This window comes from Octodon degus, unplaced genomic scaffold, assembly GCF_000260255.1.
Source record: "Octodon degus isolate 3935 unplaced genomic scaffold, OctDeg1.0 scaffold00032, whole genome shotgun sequence".
NCBI lineage: Eukaryota > Metazoa > Chordata > Mammalia > Rodentia > Octodontidae > Octodon > Octodon degus.
In genome coordinates this window covers 4,435,869-4,454,768 of record NW_004524608.1, presented here as the reverse complement: position 1 = coordinate 4,454,768, position 18,900 = coordinate 4,435,869, and the positions used below count along the sequence as shown (strand labels likewise).

General features: G+C 37.4%; 1 protein-coding gene and 1 pseudogene across 2 annotated transcripts in view; both read left to right on the top strand.

Annotated features, from left to right (window-relative positions):
• The window catches only part of LOC101584130 (zinc finger protein 709-like), a 111,249-nt gene extending 106,812 nt beyond the window's left edge, over positions 1–4,437 (top strand). For both annotated transcript variants that reach the window (XM_023713824.1, XM_023713823.1), the window contains exon 4: positions 1,254–4,437. In XM_023713824.1, coding sequence (XP_023569592.1) covers positions 1,254–2,904 — 1,651 coding nt within the window. In that variant the 3' untranslated portion in view covers positions 2,905–4,437. The remainder of the gene's footprint in view (positions 1–1,253) is intronic.
• Positions 4,438–10,260: 5,823 nt separating this feature from the next.
• LOC101559914 lies at positions 10,261–10,713 on the top strand (annotated as a pseudogene).
• The last annotated feature ends 8,187 nt before the right edge of the window (positions 10,714–18,900 follow it).

Genomic DNA, 18,900 nt, shown 5'->3' with positions numbered 1-18,900 from the left:
TATAATCTATATCACATATATAGAAATATATTATCTATATCATATATATATATATATTATATAGAGTCCTAATATATAATCTATATCACATATATAGAAATATATTATCTATATCATATATATATATATATTATATAGAGTCCTAATATATAATCTATATCACATATATAGAAATATATTATCTATATCATATATATATATGATATAGATAATATATATATATGCCATTTTATCCAGCTATAGTTTTACTGGGCATATTCCCCTCAAAATTAAAATAACTATATAACAATAATGCGTGTATATTCTTGTTTGTGGCAGTACACGTTACAAAAGCTAAAACCAAGAAACAGCCTAGATGCCCATTCACTGATGAGTTAACTAAGGAAACATGTGACAGCATGGGAATGATGGTGCGTGTGTGCACTCCTAGCACTCTGGGAAGCTGAGGCAAGAATATCATACTAAATGCTCAACTGGGGCAACTTAATGATTGATGAGACTATTTTAAAACACAAAATAAATAAGGCCAGGTATGAAGCTCAGTGCTGAAAGCCTAGGTTAAATCTGTATAACTCAAAACATTCATAGACATAAGGAATGGACTGTCAATTGCCAAAAAGAAAATGAACTTGAGTCAATAATTTGTTACATAATTCAAACACAGAAATTTCAATATCATTTGTTACATTTATTATGAGAAACCCAAAAATAGGAATTAAGTCAATAGAGGAGATATGTTAGAAAAAAGAAAGGCAGGGCCAGGCAGATGGCTCAGTAGAATAAGCACTTCCCTGGTAAGTGCAAGGGCTTGAGTTCAATCTCTAGCTCTTCCAAAGAAAAAAAAGAGGCAGACATTCTGGAGTGGGTGAAGAGGCTCAGTAGAAGAGGGAGAGGGTACAGTCATAGAAGAAAGGGTATACATCAAAATACTATATATATATATAATATATATATAATATATATAACATATATATTTATATATATTAATATATATAAATATTATATATATATATATATATTTTTTTTTTCCCCTCAAAAGAAAGTGTTACATGTTGCAAACATGTCAATTATAATATGACAAAGAGTATTACTGTTCTGGTAAAAGCTGTTTCTAAGCCATCATTTAGAGTGTACAGTAAACTCATGAACACATATTCTTAGGAGACATCAAACTATATCTCCTCCCAGTAAACCATTAGTCAAAAGACACCTTTAAATGTAATTAGTTGTTTTCTTGTTTTATTCCTTTATAGAAGTGAAGTGGAAAAAGGCTGTGAATATGAATTATGGTATCAACATGGAGAAATGGTTTTCTGGACAACAGATACTAATATGAACTTGAGATCATTTGGTACAAAACCAGGTGAAAGCATTGGTTCTAGAAAGCCCCTGATTGCTCATTTATCAGCAAATATGCCCATCATAGCTAACACTGGATTCAAATCATATAAGTACCAGGAATTTGAAGAGAAGCTCTCTAACTGTACCAAACATGGAAAAACCTACAGTGACTTTCAGTCCTTTCAGAAACTTGCAGATGTAAATCCTCAAGAGAAAACCTGTGAATATAAGCAATGTGGAAGTTTGTACTCTGGTTGCACTGAAGGAGCTAATACAGAAGAGAAGCCTTTTGTATATGAGCAAAATGTGAAAACACTCAGTACACCCAACTATATACAAATTTGGGAAAGAAGTCACAGTGGAGTGAATACCTATATATGTACAGAATGTGGGAAAGTTTTTACTTCTCATCATTTTATGCAGATACACGAAAGAGCTCATATTGGCAAAAAACCCTATGTATGTAAACACTGTGGGAAATCCTTCACTAATAGCACTTCATTTGGTAATCATCAAAGAACTCACAGGGGGGAAAAACCTTTTGTATGTAAGCAATGTGGGAAAGCTTTCAGGACACACAGTGATTGTCAAAGACATGAAAGAACTCACACTGGGGTGAAACCCTATGAGTGTAAGCAATGTGGGAAAGCTTTCAGCACACGCAGTAATTGTCAAATACACGAAAGAATTCATACTGGGGAGAAACCTTATGTGTGTAAGCAATGTGGAAAAGCATTCAGCAGACACAGTAATTGTCAAATACATGAAAGAACTCATATTGGAGAGAAACCCTTTCTGTGTAAGAAATGTGGGAAAGCTTTTAGCACACATAGTGATTGTCAAAGACATGAAAGAACTCACACTGGGGAGAAACCCTATGTATGTAAGCAATGTGGGAAAGCTTTTAAGACACACAGTGATTGTCAAAGACATGAAAGTACACACACTGGGGAGAAACCCTATGTATGTAAGCAATGTGGGAAAGCATTTAGCAGACATGGTAATTGTCAAATACATGAACGAACTCACACTGGGGAGAAACCCTATATATGTAAGCAATGTGGAAAAGCATTCAGCAGACTCAGTGCTTGTCAGATACACGAGAGAACTCACACTGGGGAAAAACCCTATGTATGTAAGCAATGTGGGAAAAGTTTCAGCAGACAAAGTCATTGTCAAATACATGAAAGAACTCACATTGGGGAAAAACCTTATGAATGTAAACATTGTGGGAAAGCTTTTGGCACACACAGTCATTGTCGAATACATGAAAGGATTCATACTGGGGAGAAACCCTATGTATGTAAGCAGTGTGGGAAGGCCTTTAGCACACATAGTAATCGGCAAGTTCATGAAAGAACTCACACTGGAGAGAAACCTTACATTTGTAAGCAGTGTGGGAAAGCTTTTAGCACACAGAGTAGTTGTCGAAAACATGAAAGAACTCATAATAGAGTGAAACCCTATGTATGTAAGCAGTGTGGGAAAGGTTTCACAACACAAAGGTATTGTCGAATACATGAAAGAACTCATGTAGTGCAGAAATCTTATGTATGTATGTAATGTGGGAAAACTTAGCAAATACTGAAATTCTGAAAGCCATAAAAAACACTACAGAGAAGCCCAATCTATGCAAACAATATGAGATAGCTTTCAGCACACACAGTGTTTGTCAAAGATATGAAAGAACTCACTGGGGATAAACCCTATATATGTAAGCAATAAGGCAAAACTGTCAATATATACTGGTATTGATAAATATGTTAATTATAAAGGATAAATGTGCTATGTAAGCAATATTGGAAATTATTGTTACATTAATATCAAAGACTTTAAAAAAAGTAAGAGGGAGTGAGTTTTGAATATGTAAAGTGACATGAACTAACCTAACAGGACACACAGGAAAGAAATCTTTTCTATGTAAGCAATATGAAAAATTTACCCTAACTTCAATAAGTTATTAGGTCAGGCTTCTTTTGTCAGTCTGTTAAGTTATTTGGTACATGGTTAAGAGTTCTACTCAACTATACCTGAGTCTTTAGTTATGGGAATAGTATTCCTTTGCATGTCATCTTGATTTTCTTTGCCAAATCCTCGCAGTTACCAGCTTGTGTGTCTGAGTTCTTTTCTCTGAGATTCTAACCTACACTCTTCCTGATGTCCAGCAAGCAGTCAGGCTGCTGCTTTCTAGGTGTCAGGAAACCTTATATTCACAACTGTGCTGCTTTTGCTTACTGTACCCAAACAGTAATTTTTTCCATGTTAAAATGGACATAAGTCTAGTGTCTTTCCATGTGCTAATTTATTGCTTAAATATTTTCCAATAAATTTTATTTTCAAAAAACGTTTTGGTGAAACAATAATAACAATATAAATAACCTGGGAGCACTCAAACTTTACAACTGGGCCTTGGGCAGTAGTGAAGAGTACCTAGGTGAAATTCTAATTGACTTATCCTTGTCTTCCCCTTGAATTACCATTACCGCTTTTTTTTGATGTTTTTCCCAAATTTACCATGTGTCATTGTCACCATGCAACAGTCTTTCAGTTTTGAATTCTTTAATGTTGAGTAAGTGACTACTATAGAAATTGCACAGAGGTTTTTTGTTGTTGTTTGTTTGTTTGTTTGTCTCACTATATTTCACATTTGCTGAAGTCTAGGTCAGGACCAAGGACTTCTTCATTAGGCTGAAGCTTTTTCAAGTTTATTTTTTATAGTTGAAAATAATAACATTTGTCCCCAGAAATAACCACACAATATATTTTCTGGACATTGGGTTAAAACTTGTGGTCTGTAGATGGGTGCATTCAAATATGGAGGGTGTCATTTCATTTATTCTAAGTCTACTTCCTACTAGAGTCCACTATTTTGTTTTCTTTGGCTATTTCCTTAACCAGAATCATTGACCTTGTCTATTTTTGGTGCTTTCTCTTGACTTATATATATGTTTTAATCATGTTTCTTATGTGTTCATTGATCTTTACCCAGTACACAAATCCTTTTTACTGTATACATTGGAAGGTTTTTTTATTTTTTTATTTTTTTTTTTTTTTTTTTTGAGGTACCGGGAATTGAACACTCAGGACCCTGTGCTTGCCAAGCAAGCGCTTATTCTACTGAGCTATCTCCCCATCCCCTTAAGCTATCTCCCAACCCCTTAAATTTTCTTGTTTCTTTTATCTGCCTTTATTTACAGATTTGAATTCCTTCCTCTAATTTTGATTTCATGATTTTTGCCTGAGGAAACAATTTTTTTTTTCACTTCACATACTATTTGAGTGTGAGTTCTCAAAGTATTTATCTTTCCCATATCAAGGTGTAATTTTATTATACAAAGAATATTATGAATAAAACGCATGTTTCAATGTATGTACTTGTGTGCCCTTGTTTATATGTGAGCCTACAAATCTTTCTAATAAATTGTGAATCTTTTTTTCTATATATTAAATAATGTGTCACCATGTTTACTGGTTATGGAATGTTGTAAAACATTTTTATATTGAACAGTTACAGTTTTTTTCCAAATAAAAAATGAGATTTGGATATAACAAAATTTTTCTACAATTTTGTTCTTGTATTAATGCTTAACTTAGGAAATATTGGTGTTCATTACACTTATATTTTGATCATATTCAATGCCCTATTTCCCTTATGCCACCTCAGAAATTTTTTGTTTCTGTGACAGGTGAGTATTTTTTGTCCTTGAGCTGTAAGATAATATATCTTTCTTGGTCTAATTTAAGTGTTCTTAGATGCTCTCAAATAAAAACTAATATTTTATTAACAGCTTAAATTGTCAATTTTTCTTATTGTGCAGTGAAGGTTTTTCTATGAAAAATAAGGTTGAAATTTGAAAATTCTCTGTAAATGCAATCTGAGAAGAAAGTAATCAATTTCCTAAGTAATAAGTTGAAAAAAGAGGTATTTTTTATGAACTGTCAGCACAATTCATTCTCTCGATTTCTTGAGTTTTTTACTTGAATGCTGATCCTGTAAGCTCACTCTACAAACTATGGTATGGTCAGTTATGTAGAAAACTGATGTGAACCAATAAGAGCACTAGTGTTCCCATCTTGCTGTTGCTTGACCAGTGACTTCTAATCTCCCATCAAATTCCTGTGAGAGTTGCGTTTGATAACCAAGACAGGAAGTAAGTTTGGAGAGCTTAGCCTCATTTCCACCATCATGAGATGTTTCATGTGACTGTCTTCTGGATATAAATGTCTTCTGATTTTGGATGGGGGACATGGCTGTGACTTCCTTGTGGAGGAGTGGGCCTCCTTGCCACCATCTCAAAACAAATTCTAAAGAAATGTGATGTGGGAAAGCTTTAGGAATGTGGCTTCTAGCAGTGACTTGGATACTTTTTTCTTGTTGCTGAGAAAAATACCCAACACCTACAATTAAGGAAAGAAACATTTATTTAGCTCAGTTTGTGGAGCCATATGTAACTGGCTCCAAGGCAGGGTGGCATGGCAGAAGGGCAACAGTTCATGATGGCAGAAGACAATAAAAGCAACAAGAGATAAAATGGGGAGAAAAAGCCTCTTTTCTTTCCTTATGTCGTAAGCAGGTTATGTTGCTCCTGTAGGGGGTGAGTATAGCACTCATCATCTCCAAACCCTTCGGTTGTACAGAATGAGAATGTTACAAATTGAGGACCCTGTCCCCCTCCTGAGTCGCTTAAACTCAAGTTGACACACTGTATCAACCATTAAAATCCACCTTTTGTCAACTTATCAATTAGATATATTTCCTTAAACTGGTCTCCAGATACAAACATACGCCGACTCCTATCATTTCACAACTTAAACATTATAACACAGGTTTAACAATCCTTAAGAACCAGTATTAAGTCTGTTAACATTATAATACATCAGAACCATAACATTCAGCCCCCTGGCACCCCAAAGACCCATGTACATCCCTTGATGCAAAAGGCATTTAGTCCCTCTCAAGAGTTGACAAAGTCCTAACAGCTTCAGCATTACTGAAAAGTTCAAGTTGAGCTATAAGATAATATTATGCACCTAAAACAACAGACTCCCCATAAGGGAGCCTGTTGTCTTCAAAGACTACCACCAAAACCTCAGTTAGACCAATTTGCATTGCTTAAATCCAGTTGAAGGGCTAAGGAGAAGTCCTAGCCAGGGTGTCTGCCAGTTAGCTCAGTTGTTTAAGCACCTGCTTATGCAAATACAGTCTGGCACAGGATACCACAGTTGGATCCCCAAAACCACCCATAACAATTAATTTTTTTGCCTGAACCAGAAAAAAAAAAATCCTTCCCAAGTTCCAAGTCTCCTCTGAGATATAAGGCAAACTCTTAGCTGCAAGCTCCTATACAAATAAAAAGGAGGTTAGATTTCCAAATAGGCACAATAGACATTTCCATTCGAGAAGTTACATATAGGGGGATACAGAGAAATGGGACCAAAGCAAGTCCAACCTCCAGCAGGACAAACATTAAGCACTATTGTTGTGTCCAGTATATGGAAGCAGTATGTGGCAAATTGTGAACTCCAAAGGGCTTGTGTAACTCCATCCCTTTAGCCCTTATGGTGGCTATAGCTTCCACACATTCTCTCCTGGGCAGGCTTTGCTCCCTCCTTGCCGCTCTCCTTAGATGAGCACATTCCTGACTTTTCCAAACTTCTGAAGTCTCCACTGCCACTTTAACTCATTCTCAACAGCTTTACACACTGCTCTCTCAAGGGTAACCTGAAATCTGGGAGGAAGCCTTAACCCCACAACTCTTGTGTTCTTCATGCACCAAAACAACAACACCTGGATGATGCCAAGATCTACTACCAGCTTGATCCTCATCTCAGTCTGACAAATTGATATTTGTAATACCATGGACAAGTCATTGGAATCCTGTCGAGTTACTTCACTCCCACTGCAAACCATGGCAAGAATAGACACTAAGGTATATTAATTGTTACGGGGAGCCAAGGGATCCTAAGTCAAGTCATGAAGATGGCTATCCTCAAAAAAGGCCTCAACCCAAAGCTGAACCTGGGTGTTATTCATTCATGAAAAAAGGAGTGGCTTGAGGGTGAGTGGCTGAGAGTGGCAAGAAGTAGGTGAGTGCCATGAGCTGGACTAGGTAGGAGGCCTTCGTTTACCTCTGCAATATTTAGAAGGATATGCATAAAGAGTAATCTCACACAACGGAGACAATCTAATGTTTTGGGGTCAGTGCTTCAGCTCTGTTGTGTAATAATAGTTCAAGCCCCAGGAAGTCATAGCCTCTATCTTGAGGCCCAATCCTAGCCAACAGTGTGGAGCATTGGCTCTTCATCTTGTTTAGACCTGGTTCACACTAGGGAGCAGGAGGTGGGAGGTTCCAGGGAAATACACCTGTTGTCTTCAAAGACTACCACCAGCACCTCAGTTAGACCAATTTGCATTGCTTAAAGCCAACTGAAGGGCTAAGGAGAAGTCTTATCCAGCTCTGTACATATCACTACACTGAAATAGGGTCAGGCACAGCTAAAATGGAGACAGTTGCTCTTCCTTCAAGGAGAGTCACCCAGGTGGTCCTCTACAGGAGAAGTAGCTGGGCTTTTCTCTCTCTGGAGCACTGGAAACTCTGAATTCTGAGGAAAATGCACTATACCACCACCATTGTGGGACATGGTACTCTGTGGTTTTCTCCTCAGAGCAAAGTCTGTCACTTTTGCAGTTTTGAGGCTGAAAACGGTGGAGACTTTCTACTTCTTGTGATGCCCTCAGGCCATCTTTTATATTTTCCTGTTCCTTCTCAGCAGTTGAGATCTCAGCTCTATCCTTGTAGTCCACAGGTTTACTGGAGCTTCCTTTCTGGCCAGACTCACATTTTAAATCATCCTGCTGGGCTGTCTGTTCTTGACTCACAACATAAATCTGACTAAAAGCCTCCAACAGTAGCCATACCACAGCCTCAACATTTGGCTGCCTTGAAATTTCTTCTGCCATAATTAGTACACTGCCTTAACCTTAGTCTCAGGTAAAATCTCTGGACATGAGAAAAATGCAGACAATATTTCTGGCAAACCATAACATGCATTGTCTGGAGTCCAATAGCCAATGCACTCCTTCCCAGTCAAAATTTCTTGGGCCTGATCTTTACCAGTTTTCTGGTCTTCTGAGCTCTGATCAGAATCTCCCATACAGAACAGTCTAAGGTGTTTCATCTCTATTATTTCTGGTGACATCTGATGCTTTTGTAAAAGCTACTTCAAGACCATTATTCAATGTACAGTAAACTAGTAGTCAGATGCCCTTAGGAATCATCAAACCAGATTTCATGGAAAGTGCAAAGACATTAAATATGATTTCTTTGTTTTATAGAAATAAAAAGATAGAGAAATTTGTTGATATATATTATGGTATCAACATGGAGAAATGTTGGCAAATGACATCATTTCTTCCAAACTTCGCACAAGCTATTCCTAAAGTCTCTTGAACAAAGTGGCCAGGTATAGTCATAGAAATGACTTGTCCTCTGGTACCAAATTTTGTCTTGGTTACTTTTCTCATTGCTCAAAGTGTTGATATTTGCCACAAATAACATTATCTAATATGTCAAAATAGATATTATTTTCTCTATCTTTTTTTGATGTGTGGGGGGGTGGATACCAGGGATTGAACTCAGGACCTTATACTTGTCAGGCAGGTGCTTATACTGCTGAGCTATACACCCAGCCTTAGATATTATTTTCTAAACTCAAGATTGTTAAAACATCTAATGAAATTTTATTTGAACATTGATTATATGTGTGTAATAAATTTTAGCACATATAAGAGAAGATAAAGGATAAGGATATATAATTATATAAACATGTGAGTATTGTCTAAAGACTATTTTCATATCAATTTATGTAAGGAATGCTAAGTAAGAGGCTGTTGCTGAGTGCTGAATCTCTGTATAATCTCCAGCAATGAAAAAAAGCATGTGTATCTATAATAGAATAGAATTCATCCATAAAGAAGAATTAAGTGATGTCATTTGCCAAAAAAAAAAATAGATCTTGAGTCCATGATATTGTGTTAAGTAAGTTAGACAAAAAATTTTACTGTCACATAAAATATTATGTATGAAACAGTCATAAATAGAGGAGTCAGCTAAAAAAGAGATAGTCAAGAAGAAAGAGGCAGACATGGAATGAATGAAGGATTTCAGTCAAGGGACACGGTAGAATCTTGGAGGAAGCATATCAAAAATAATCAACATATATTGTACATACATTTCAATTCTTCAAAGTGAAAGTGTTACATTTCACAAGCATGTCAATGATAAACACTCAAATGACAACTACTGCTTTGGTAAAAGCTAGTTCAAGGCCATTATTCAGTGTACAGTAAACTAATGGTCAAATGTCCTTAGGAAGCATCAAATCAGATCTCCTCATGGTAAATCAACACTGTAAAGATATTACATATGTTTCTTTTGTTTTACAGAAATGAAAATGTAGAGAAGTGTTGTTGATATATATTATGGTATCAACATGGAGAAATACCTTTTGGCCTCCTGATACTATTATGTACATGAAAGGCATTGTTACAAGGTCTAGTGAGAGCCTTGCTTGTCAAAAACCCTTGGTTGCTTATCATCACCAAATGTGCCCATCACAGCTAACACTGGATGCAAATGAAACTAGTGTCAGGAATTTCAAGAGAATCCATCTAACTCTAGAAAACATGGGAAAACCAGCCCTGACTTTCAGAAGCATGCAAAGACAAATCTTGCAGAGAAACACCATAAATGTAAGCATGTGGAAAATTGCACTCTGATTTCACTGAAAAACATTGAAAAGCATCCCTTTGTACATAAGTAAGATGTGAAAGTCAGTCCGATCCCTGCACTCTCAAAGCGGACCGTGAGCGCGCACCAGCTTCTCTGCAACCTCAGCCTGTGTGCCGTCATCACCTTCATGACAGGCACCAGTCTCTGCTGCTGTGCAGTAGCAGCCACTGCCCATGCTATCCCCTGAGGTTTCCTACACCCCGCTGTGGCTCCCAGTCCCATCACCGCTGTCCAGTTGGCTCACTGCTATTCCCATGTGCCACACAAGACAGACTAGGAGTTCAATGTTCACTGGGTGACATACTTCAATGAGCCAGACATAGATGCTTGGGAACTGTGTGAAGGGATGAATATGCTTGCTGGCTATGATCTGGTTCCAGAACCCAAAGTCATTGATGCTGCTTTGTGGGCATGAAGATGGTTAACTGATTTTGCTAGTGCTGTTCAGATCCTAGAGGTGGTTAAGGACAAAGCAGGACCTCATAAGGAGATCTACCCCTATGTCATCTAGGAGCTGAGACCAACTCTGAATGAACTGAGAATCTCCACTCCAGAGGAGCCGGGTCTCGACAAAGTGTAACCCATGGGTGATATCACTAAGATGGCAGAAGAGCCCAGGAATGGGGGCAGGCAGCTCCTGAGAGCTCTTCCTGCTGAAGGGTGTTTGAGGGGAGTGGGGAGTGAGCACTGCAGTGATGCTAAATGGAAGGAACTGAAATTGTTCTCAGTTATAACTAAGCCAGGTGTGGTGGTGGTGCACACCTGTAATTCCAGAACTTGGGAGGCTGAGGCAGGAGGATCCCTGCAAGTTCAAAAAGTCAGCCTGGGGTACCAAGTGAGTCCAGTCTGACCTGGGCTACACGGCAAGACGCTGTCTCAAATACAGAAAAGTTGTCATTGTTCTCTTAATGGGATTAAAGGCCAGGAAAAGCCTGCTCTAATCTATATTAACTATTTCCAACATAGAGAATAGTACAGCTAATAACCAGTGGGCCCAGGGCCAGCCTGATAGCTCAGTGGACTCAAGCACCTGCTTATGTAGAGCACAGTGACTGAGGTTCAATCCCCAGTGTGCCATGCTGGCCCTGCCCATGGGACGTGCTGAAGTGGCAATTGAGACTGGGCATGGTGGTAAAAGCCTGTAATCCCAGCACTTGGGAAGCTGAAAACAGGAGGATCACTATGAGTCTGATCTACATAGTGAGATCCTGTAGAACCTGTCCTAAATACAGAAGAAAAAACAAACAAAACCAATGAGGCTGTTTGCCTACACCTTTCTTTTTAGATGTTGTTTTGCTACATTTCCTCAGTTTTCTCCCTATGAAGTAACTGATTTCACATAGAGTTGGAGTCTTCTGTGTACCCATAGTTTCTCATAGCAGAATTATGTTAATTTTATTTTTAGATTTTTCTATGCCTAAATGAGAACTTAATAGTCAAGTAAATGTCCACTATTCAGTAGGGACTTACTAATACCTTGTTCTCTATGGAAAGATGGATTGGGTAATAAAAACAGTCACAGGAAAAAAAAAGATGTGAAAGTTTTCTGTATACCCAACTATGTTCCCAATTCCAAGAAAGATAGTACAGTGGATCAGATACATACATGTGTACATGTCTTAGTTACTCTTCTCTCATTGCTGGGACAAATACCCGACACTCAAAATGAAGGAAGGAAAGGTTTATTTAGCTCACAGTTACTGGAGGTTTCAGTCCATACTCATCTGGGTCCAACGCAGAGCAGCACACAGCAGAAAGCAACCTTTCATGGTGACAGCAAAGAGCAAGAGCGCAAGGGAGGGGTAGCAGCAGCTCAAGCAGCTAGCTTCTCTTCCCACCTTACATTGTAATGCAAATTACCTGCCCCAGGGTAGGGGAAGTACTCACACCTATGGGTACTTCCCAGTACTTACCCACCTATGGGCAATGCCAGCAGTACTAAGACCCATAATCCCAGTCTTGGATCACACATAATCCCAGTGGATCATGAGTTAACACAAACTCTAGAAGTCCTCACCCCATGACTGCATGAGGCTTTGGGGGGACAACTAGACACAAACCATAACAGTACATAATGTGGAAAAGTTTTAATTCTCACAATTTTACTCCATTTTATTTGCTGTGGAGAAATACCTATGCATATAGATTCTGTGGAGAAGCTTTCACTAATAACACTTCATTTGTAAATGTGAAATAATTCACAATGAGGGGAAAACTTACATAAATAGGTGATGTGGGAAAGTTTTCAACAGACAGTACTTGTCAAATACATGAAAGAATTTATTGGGAAGAAGTTTTGTGTTTGTAAGCAATGTTGTGAAGCATTGGGTGCACAGTAGTGTTCATTATCAGAAAGAATTCAGTGTGAAGCAATCCTGTGTTTGTAAGTGAAGAGGAAAAGACTCCAGTCACTCCAGTAATCATCATAGATATTAAATAAAAGAGGAAATTAAATTAAAATGCCTTGCATTGACACAAAAGGACTCACAAGTGTCTTGTGTTTTTTAGCAATGTAAAAATCTTTCTGTGCACACAGATATCAGTACTTATATGAAAGAATTTATATTGAAAGAATACAGTCATGTGAGAAATGTGGCAAATGTTTTAGTTTTCTTAATGCATTTGAGCATATGAAAGAATTCACAGTGAAGAGAAGGTATTTGTGCATAATCTGTTCAAGTCTCCCACTTACCTCAAAATAAATGAAGAACTTACTGAAAAGAAACCTGCTGTAGATAAGGAGAGAAGGCATTTTGTGACTCCCATAAACTCAAGAAAATATGCAAAAACTTACAGTGAGAAGTAGTGTAAACCCTGAATGTGAGAAGTCTTCATTTCTCCTGGCAAGCACAAGGGCCTGAGTTCAATCCCTGGTTCCACCAAAAAATAAAAATAAAAATGAAAAATAAAGAAGTCTTCATTTCTAAATGACCTTTTATGCAAGCATGACATTGCATGTTGGATAAATTCATATTGATTTATGTTTTGCACAAACATCTCCAGTCTCTTTTGCATTATTTATATTACAACCAAACACAACTTTGTGAGAAATGATTAAAAGAGTTTTAGACAAGTCTTCAGGTATTCTACATGCAAGAATGTATACTGGAACATTCTCCACTGTTGGTGGGAGTGTCAACTGGTGCAACCACTGTAGAAAGCAGTGTGGAGATTCCTCAAAAAACTCAAATGAGGTGTTCAATTTGACCCAGCTATTCTGCTTCTAAGTATTTTTCCAGAAGAATTAAAAACATCACACCACAGTGATCTATGTGCACCTATGTTTATAGCAGTACAGGTTGTAATAGCTAAATCTTGGAAACAACCCAAATGCCCAAAAATTCAAGAATGGAGAAAAAGGATGTGGTCAATTTAGACAATGGAGTACTACTCAGCCAGAAGGATAGACTTGAGACTTTTATAGGTAAATGGATACAACTTGAAACTGTACTCATAAGTGAAACATATGAGCCTTACATATGTAAACATCATATCATTTTCCTTGTGTGAAAGGCTGAAAGACTACACAAGATCCAAAATATATAATACATTTTGTGAAATGGCAAGTAACTGTTGAAAAGGAAAGAGAATCTGGGATGGGTGAAAGGAGAAAGGAAGGAAAAAGGAAAAAAGATTTCAATACACAGATTCTATTGTTTTTCAATATACTATCAGCAAACAGAAATTGAAATTATAAAAATGTTTTTATTTTAAAGAGAATAAAAATAAGAAAAAATTTTAAATGACACAAAATTTCAAAATGATAGGAAATCAACAATTGTTGTTATATTGCCTATTGTTATCTTCAAAGTAGTTGTTTATATTTTCAGATATAAGCATGTAAAATTTACATATATATATATGTATATGTTCTGTCAGTTTAAAAGAAAGGTGTATGCTAATAGTGATGGTTTGCACAACAAACAATATTACATTTTTCTTATCCATATTTTATACTCTGAGTAACTACTTTGAAGATAACAGCATACAATGTGCTAACCATTGTTACTCTCCTATTATCTTGTTATGAAATTCTTTTCTCATTAAAATAAAATGAATACTATCTTAACACAATTACAGATTATAATACATAATACATAAGTTTTCAGAATGGTCCTTCATTTATATCCCCCCTTTTTTGTTTATTTTTGTCAGAGATAGGTGTTCCATTGCCATTCAAATATTGTAAATGTGTGAATTCAGCTTAGATTAGTAGTAAAGAATTTTTAGTGTAATAATTTTTCAAAGGTTAGACATTTTCTGTACTTTTAATCACAATTCATAAAGGCTTAATATTTGTTAAATGAATAAATTATTTGATTAAATGATATGAGAAACATACATAGGATACTGAGAAAAATGCATAGTCACACAACTGCATCACTCATTTTATTGAGAATTATTAATTTAATTCAAGGACAGTAAACCTCCATAACTATGGGTTGTGTATCCATGGTTTCAACCAGAAACAGATTGGAAACTTTGAAACATTGCTGCAGCTGTTATGAGCATATGCTGACATTACCTTGTGATTATTCCCTAAATAATACAACATAACATACTATGATATATAACAAATATTGAGATGATGTTAACATTCAGTTGAGTATTATAAGTGCCCTAGAGATGATTGAAGAAGATATGCAGAGGTTATGTGGAAAAGTATCTCATTTTTTAAAAGGAATTTGAACATCTGACAATCTTTGTACAAATTGAAATGAAGGCAAAACTGTATGCACTTATGTTATGATGGTGACACTTTCCAAGTATGGACATGACTAATTTCTGTTGACCTTTTTTTCAGTACATGTACTTCTTTTAAAGTTTTAGGCAAATCTGGAGAAAGAACAAATTTGGAGTGTTAAACAGAATCCATTTGGATAGATGAATTGGAATAGATACTCATTTAGGAAGATATTTTTGGGATAGGTTCACAAGCTCGGGTCACAATTCCTGTTACCCTATGAAAAACAAGAGCTTAACCATTGACTGTGGATCCACTGTTGCACTAGGAGAAGAGCAAAATTTCATAACAAGATAGTAGGAGAGTAACAATGGTTATCACATTGTATGTTGTTATCTTCAAAGTAGTTACTCAGTATAAGATATGGATAATCTGTTATAGTCCAGATTGTAACAAAAGGTGTGCAGCAGCCCAGTAGAATGTGAGAAGAAAGATAGCAATCTGGAAAAGCATAGAAAGCTTTTACTCTGTGCTAATTCTTTTCACTGGTTGGTACAGCTCAATGTCAAGTGGGATACCCTCAGGTGCCACCTCTCCACACACATGAAAAGGAAGAACAGCCAGTGACCAGCAGCCCTGAGCAAGAACTCCAGAAGCCCTCATCATGAGGAGCACCAGTAGCATTTCCCACTGCGGATCTCTGTGGTCTATCTAAACCTAACCGCTGCTGAAGAGCTGCCCAGGATCCATCTCCTATGATCCCCTCTGACCCTAGGACAGAGACATGGCATCACCCTGAGCTGCAGCCTCCACTGTGCTGCCCCAAGAGCCAGAGCTGCTGTGTGTCCACCCAATATAATAAGGCTTGTCCCTACCAAAGTTGGTCTGTGATGTCTCTAAGAACTGACCCCTACTTCCAATGTGCAGACAAGGCAGAGCTCCAGAGAACAAGAAACATGGCTACAAGAAAATGTGGCACCCAACACAGACATAAAGACACACACACACACACACACACACACACACACACACAGAGGCATACACACACACACATGCAAAAAACTCTGCAATGAATTTCCAGCCATCAACTCAAAAGAATGAATATAATAGAGCATTGGCATATTGATAGGTACACAGGCCAAGGGGACAGAGTTGAGAGCCCAGAAATAAGTCCACATATATCCTGCCATCTGACCGTTGCCAAGGATACCAAGATTAGCTAGTGAGGAAAGGGCAGTCTTTAATTTGTGTTGGGGAAACTGGATATCTACATGAAGATGAAAGATACTGAACTCCATCTCACACCACAAGCAAAAATACACTCAAAATGGTTAAAAGGCTTAAATGTAATACTTACCTGCGATAATAAAAATCGTACAAGGAAACAGGAAAAAGCCGCTTGACATTGATCTGGGCAATGATTTTTAGAATGGGACACTGAAAACACAGGTGTGAAGAGCAAAAATAAATAGCAGTGATTGCGTCAATAAAAATTGTTTGCATAGTAGCATTAGGGTGGAAAGAAACCTGATGGCCTGGGAAAAGGGTTTAAACAACATGAAAATAATTCCTAGGTAAATCGTGTAAGGAACTTACGTAGCTCAAATGCTGATGATTTGATACTTAAAGATGAATAAAAGCCCAAAATGAACTTTTCTCAAAATAAAGAAAATAAGATATAGATCTATGGAAAGGTATTCAGATCACTTCACCATCAGAGAAACATAAACACAAAGCACAGTGAGATATCATGCAATTATTAAAACGGTCAAACAATTGATAACTGCTGAAGAAGATGTATACGAAACAAATTCTTACATATGACTGATGGGGCTGTTAGTACAGTCATTGTAAGCAACAATAGGACTGTTCAAACCAAATTTTAAATAGAACTACTTTATGATCCAGTAATCCTTCCCTGGGTGTATGACTCTATTGTCTCTTTCAATAACAATATAATAAAGGCTGCATAATGTATAAAGAAAAGTATTTTATTGTGGCTCATTGTTCTGAAGTCCAAAATCATGGCACTAAGCATTTGGGTGGCTTTCTGTTCATGGTCTAAAGGTAGAAAGTGGGAGGAGAGCAGGCCTGTGTGGTGGAGAGTCACACATGCGTAAGAGGAGAGGGCCCAGGCTTGTTTTCTCCTCTCAAAGCAACCAGAACAGTCCTGGGAGGGTAAGAACTCACTCATGCAAAAAAAGAATTAATCCTTCTCAATCTTGATGCCCCAATAAGAGGGTCAATCTGATCAGCAAGTGAGAGACATAGGAGATTGCTGAAGCTCACTTCTGGTTATATCCAGGCAGGATATGAGCTGTGGTCTTGGAGGGGAGGCCATGTCTGGTCTCTGGCTCCTTCTCGGGTGTTCTTTCCAATTCCTCTGTTCCCCAGCAGCCTTGAAGGGGAAGATTTTCTCCCCTATGACCCTTTGCCCTGATGCCTCTGCCTTGGAGGCAGCCAACCCTGGACTGAGACTTCTGCAACTGTGAAGTAAAGCAAAGTTCTCCCGAAGGTGCTGGGGCCAGGTACTTTATCCCAGGAGCACAAGGCTGTGCTGTGTATGTAGGCACTGCTCAAAGTGCCCACCATCTTTCAAAATTTGGAGTTTTATTGAAAACATAATATATTTTTCCATAATTTTATTGATAAACAAATAGCAATGAGACAGTTTCAAATCAAACTGGTAGGACAGTTTCAATAAATAACATTGCATACATTCCTCCCAGTGGTTCATTGCTGTACAAGATGCAGACATGATATCCTATTTACAAACACCATTAGAACAAATCACTCTATTCTTCAAGAGAATGTAACTATATATCTATCCTAACCACTTTGAATACACAGAAACAAAATGGACATTCATCTGTATACCCTTTTTTATTAAGTTCCATTATTTGAATATTATAGGTGTGTTAACACAGCAAAATAATCTAAAAGAGTTCAGTAGTCCATAATAGTATTGGGTCTTCTGCTTCACTGGCAATGTCAGAAATTGTTGACCTGAGTCCCCTACAGTTCAACACCACAGCATGGCTTTATTTCTTATATTTCGTTTTTATACTTTTCTGCTGGGTGGTTAAGACCAAGATAACCTATGTAACAGGAGTTGTAGCTTTTGGGTCTGATAAGGTCAGTGAAACTCCCTCAGGATTTATCCTGAGATCCTGTACCTCAGATTGTTTGTCAGTGTCAGCCATGCGGATGAGTCACGGCCATTGCTTGGCCAATGTGCTCTCTGTGAAAGCCTGAGAGAATGTTTTCTCACCATGTGTCCCTCCTTAGGCATCATTGATCACTTTCCTCTTTGGCCCCATAATCTCTTTGATCAGAAAATTTGGGACACTACTGAGTTACATGACGTTACAGTACAAGTTCTCATATGTCCTGAATCTTAATTGACCTTGGAAGGCTAAGGCCAAAATGTTGACCTTCCTTACAGCCCTCCTTTTCATCTAATTTTGGCCTGCAAATTTAGGTTGTTAACCATCCAGAAGACACGCTTATTGTTATTACCATACACTTAAGCTGTTAAGCTTAACCTCACTATCTGTCTGCATATCAAACATCTTAGGCATAATATGGAACAGGTATTTTTCATCAAGTATTGATATGTTGAACTTTAAGTCCATATAGAATATGACAAAAGCATTTAAAAATTAGAATATATTTTAAAAATAGGCATAAAGAATTATATACTTCTTATGTTTACACATAAGTCCAAAAATCTCAACATATACAACCTTGAAACTGGACAGTTCCACAATATTCCTTTTCCTGTCTTTTGCTTTCATTCACCACCCTCTTCTTTTTGAACAACCATCTACCTGAGAGACTTCATAGCAGCAACTGGCATGTCAAGACAAGCAGCCTGTATTCAGAAGACCAAAATCACAGGCACTGCAAACATGAAACTACTATTACAGATTACCATCTGCAGCACAGTTGCTTAGTTCACAGGTATCAGTATATATAATTAGTCAGGGTGAGAATCTTTCCAATTAACTGCTAGATTAAAAATATCTTCTGGAGATTCTCAGGATGATTACCTTGCCAATCTTCTACATATAACTGTATGTT